Here is a 3,256-nt window from a genome sequence, read left to right as displayed (position 1 = left end):
CAACAGTGAGTGTGCTAAATGCTGAGGTCATTTTTAAAATTCCAATTCGGTGGGTTGAACTCATGCTAATAGGGTGTAAGGTTCTTTTGAAAAAGATTGAAAGCTTATTTAAACTTATTTAAAATCTCCATACTGCCAGATTTGTCATTCCTGAATTTAACGTACAGGAAAAAATATAGTTTTTACACTCCAAATGAAAGACTCTGAAAAATAATTGTGTTTTAGCCAAGAATCTAAAATCTTTGACCAAAGGACAAAATAAAAAACCTTCAATTTAAATACCCATTTTAAGCACTGCAAAAGTAATCTAAGTAACCTGTAACTTTGAATAAACATTATGACCTACAATACAGGCATATGAATGAGGATATTAGAAATTTCAAAAGCTCTCCAATTACGTACCCGAATCATTTATAAGTTTTTGAAAATACCGATTTCTCAGACAAAAAATGAATATCAATCACTCTACAACTTCTGCTTTTAATCTTACCCTGTTCTCTCTGGCCAGTCTGAACAGGGCGTCAAAGGTGGGCATCTCGTTTTTGTTCATGATGGAAATGTAGCAGGTGTTCTGTTGCATCACTTTGGTTGCAATGATGCCCTGTAAAGAGAAAGGTATTGAGCACTGGCAACTGGGAAAATCTGAGAGAAAGTGTGGATTGAAACCAGCAAGGAATACCAATATCTCCTCACCCAAGATCCTGGACTGGAAAGGTTGAGAAGAAAGCAAGAAGCCCCGTGCCTTGTTCAGCTGGAGCTCCTGTCACAGTGCCCGGACAAGCCCGCTCCCTGCCACTCACCGTGTTGTAGTTCCAGATGGTTTTCCATGACAAATCGTTGCTTCTTTGCTCAAAAACTGCCACACGGGTTTGACTACTGATGGTCATATTTTGGAAGACTCCACCAACAGAGATCTGGCAGTTGTTATCACTCTGCTGAGACTAAAACAACAAGTAATGGAGCATGTTTAGATTACAAAGAGAATCAGTAAACTCCCGAACCCCTGGTAGAATATAAGTGCTGCCCGCCTGGAGTGCCAGCAGCGCCCTCAGGATCTCCTCAAGGACAAAGGATCAAGGCTGTGGCGTTGGGCCGTAGCCATAAGAATCTTTTTCCTGCTGTCAGTGAATCCTTGCTGCATCTTACAGCTGGCGTGTGGTGCCTTTGGAGTGTGAGGCGTGCAAGAGAAGTGGGCCGAAGGAATGCACGCTCCAGGTCTTTAAGGGACAGGTGTGGTTTGAAAGACAAGCCCTGCTGTGTTTGAGGCTCTCCATGCTGGAGAAGAAAGCTCTCCCAAGAGGAGATGGCGGGGAAGAAGGGCATGGGGGTTGGCTTTGGGCAGCCCTGGCGCTGGGTAGGAGAAGAGTAAGGGTTTCCCACCTGGTCAATCGGGCCATTGCCATTGCAGTAGCTGAGCTGCACAACATTCAGGACATTGAGGGTGACGCATGGTCCCAGATTGAGTTGGGGTCCTGGAAAAGCAAGCAAAGAGAAAGCCAAAGCCCATGAGGTGAGGCCTGCGCCCTTGGGTGCCGCTGCCCGGGAGGGGGTGGTTCATCTGTCTTGAGTTGGCTGAAGAGCATTCATGCAGTAGTCATTGGCCAAGGGGAAAAAAGGGCCAGGTCAGAGAGACACAGAATTCCTTTGCTTGCACTCACCATGAACTTCATGAGCCATGTAGGTGGTGACTCCGCTGCACATAGAGAAGATGTCTGCTCCATAAGACTGGAGGTTGCTGCCCAATCCACTGGTGACAAAGGTGATCTTCCTTGTAAGTCTTCCAAGACCGACCTGGTTCTGGACACCAAACGACAGCATTCAGCAAGATGGGTGCTGGGACGTGTTTCATGGCGGGCAAATGGGGAGTTGTGCAGTGACGAGCGGGTGCTTGGGGTGGGAGTGGCAGCTGCCTTTAGTGGTGCCTTTGCCATGGCACAGATCCCTCTCCCTCCCAAAAGGAAAAGAGAGTGCGGACAATGGGAGCTGCAAGGCAAAGGGCTGAGCTGACGAAGGCAGGTTGGTGTTGCAGTGACTCTGAAGGCCTTGGAAGGATTGCCATGCCAAAAGCGTTGGTGGCCTTGAAGGGCTGCTGAGAGAAAGGGTTTCTCAGCAAGCCGCAGAGCTCAGGTTGCTGAGAGAAAGCACAGCTGGCAGAGGGAAGGAGCCCCCCCCTCCTTTCTTGGGACAAAGCATCCCTAGGGGAAATTCCCAAGCCGCACTGCAGTTGAGGGCAAGACAGTCGTGCCACGAGTGACAAGGTGGTGCTCTCCAGCAGGAAAAAGCCCAGTTAAGAAAAGGCCCCACGGGCTCCAAGGTCAAGAAAGTGCAGCTCTTTTTGGACTCTTACCCTGCTCTCTCTGGCCAGTCTGGCAAGATTGTTAAAGCTGGGCATCTCGTTTTTGTCCATGATGGAAATGTAGCAGGTGTTCTGTTGCATCACTTTGGTTGCAATGAGGCCCTGTGAAGAGAAAGGTATTGAGCACTGGCCGTTCTGTTTTGCAACTGGGAAAAGCTGAGAGAAAATCTGGATTGAAACCAGCAAGGAATACCAATAGTTCCTCCCCCCAAATCCTGGACTGAAACGGTTGAGAGGAAAGCAAGAAGCCCCGGGCCTTGTTCAGCTGGAGCTCCTGTCACAGTGCCCGGACAAGCCCACTCCCTTCCACTCACCGTGTTGTAGTTCCAGATGGTTTTCCAGGAGCCAGTGGGGGTTGTTTGGGTGATAACTGCCACACGCCATTGCTTGTGGATGGTCAGAATTTGGGACTGGCCACCAATGATGACTTCCTGGTTGTCACCCTGACCCTGATCCTGGGGAGGCTAAAACGGCAAGAGAAAGAAGGAAGCCTTTAGGCTTTGAAGGAAGTGGGTGACCTGCCCAGATCCCTGGGAGAAGAGAAGATTTGCTCCTGCAGGGAATGGCAGCAGTGCCCTCAGGATCTTCACAAGGACAAAGGATCAAGCCCTGCATTGTTTCAGCATCCCCAGCCCTGAGAAGGAAACTCTTCCAAGAGGAGATAGCAGGGAAGAAGGGCATGGGGATTGGCTTTGGGCAGCCCTGGCGTTTGGTAGGAGAAGGGTAAGGGTTTCCCACCTGGTCAATCTGGCCATTGCCATTGCAGTAGTTGAGCTGCACGACTCTGAGGACATTGAGGGTGACGCATGGTCCCAGATTGAGTTGGGGTCCTGGAAAAGCAAGCAAAGAGAAAGCCAAAGGCCATGAGGTGAGGCCTGCGCCCTTGGGTGCCGCTGCCCA

The 3,256-nt window shown here is 49.6% G+C and overlaps 1 protein-coding gene across 1 annotated transcript in view; it reads right to left on the bottom strand.

The window, feature by feature from the left end:
- LOC114071488 (gastrokine-1-like) overlaps positions 1-3,256 on the bottom strand; it is a 19,532-nt gene that overhangs the window by 5,131 nt on the left and 11,145 nt on the right. The window contains exons 2-3 of the mRNA XM_027909316.1: positions 801-941; positions 491-601 (exon numbers count right to left, since the gene is read on the bottom strand). Coding sequence (XP_027765117.1) covers positions 491-601; positions 801-887 — 198 coding nt within the window. The 5' untranslated portion in view covers positions 888-941. The remainder of the gene's footprint in view (positions 1-490; positions 602-800; positions 942-3,256) is intronic.

The sequence above is a fragment of the Empidonax traillii genome, unplaced genomic scaffold (genome assembly GCF_003031625.1).
Source record: "Empidonax traillii isolate 1590-97213 ecotype Southwest subspecies unplaced genomic scaffold, ASM303162v1 scaffold2049:size62674, whole genome shotgun sequence".
Lineage (NCBI taxonomy): Eukaryota > Metazoa > Chordata > Aves > Passeriformes > Tyrannidae > Empidonax > Empidonax traillii.
The sequence above is the reverse complement of the archived record's forward strand: the minus strand, read 5'-3'. Positions and strand labels throughout refer to the sequence as shown.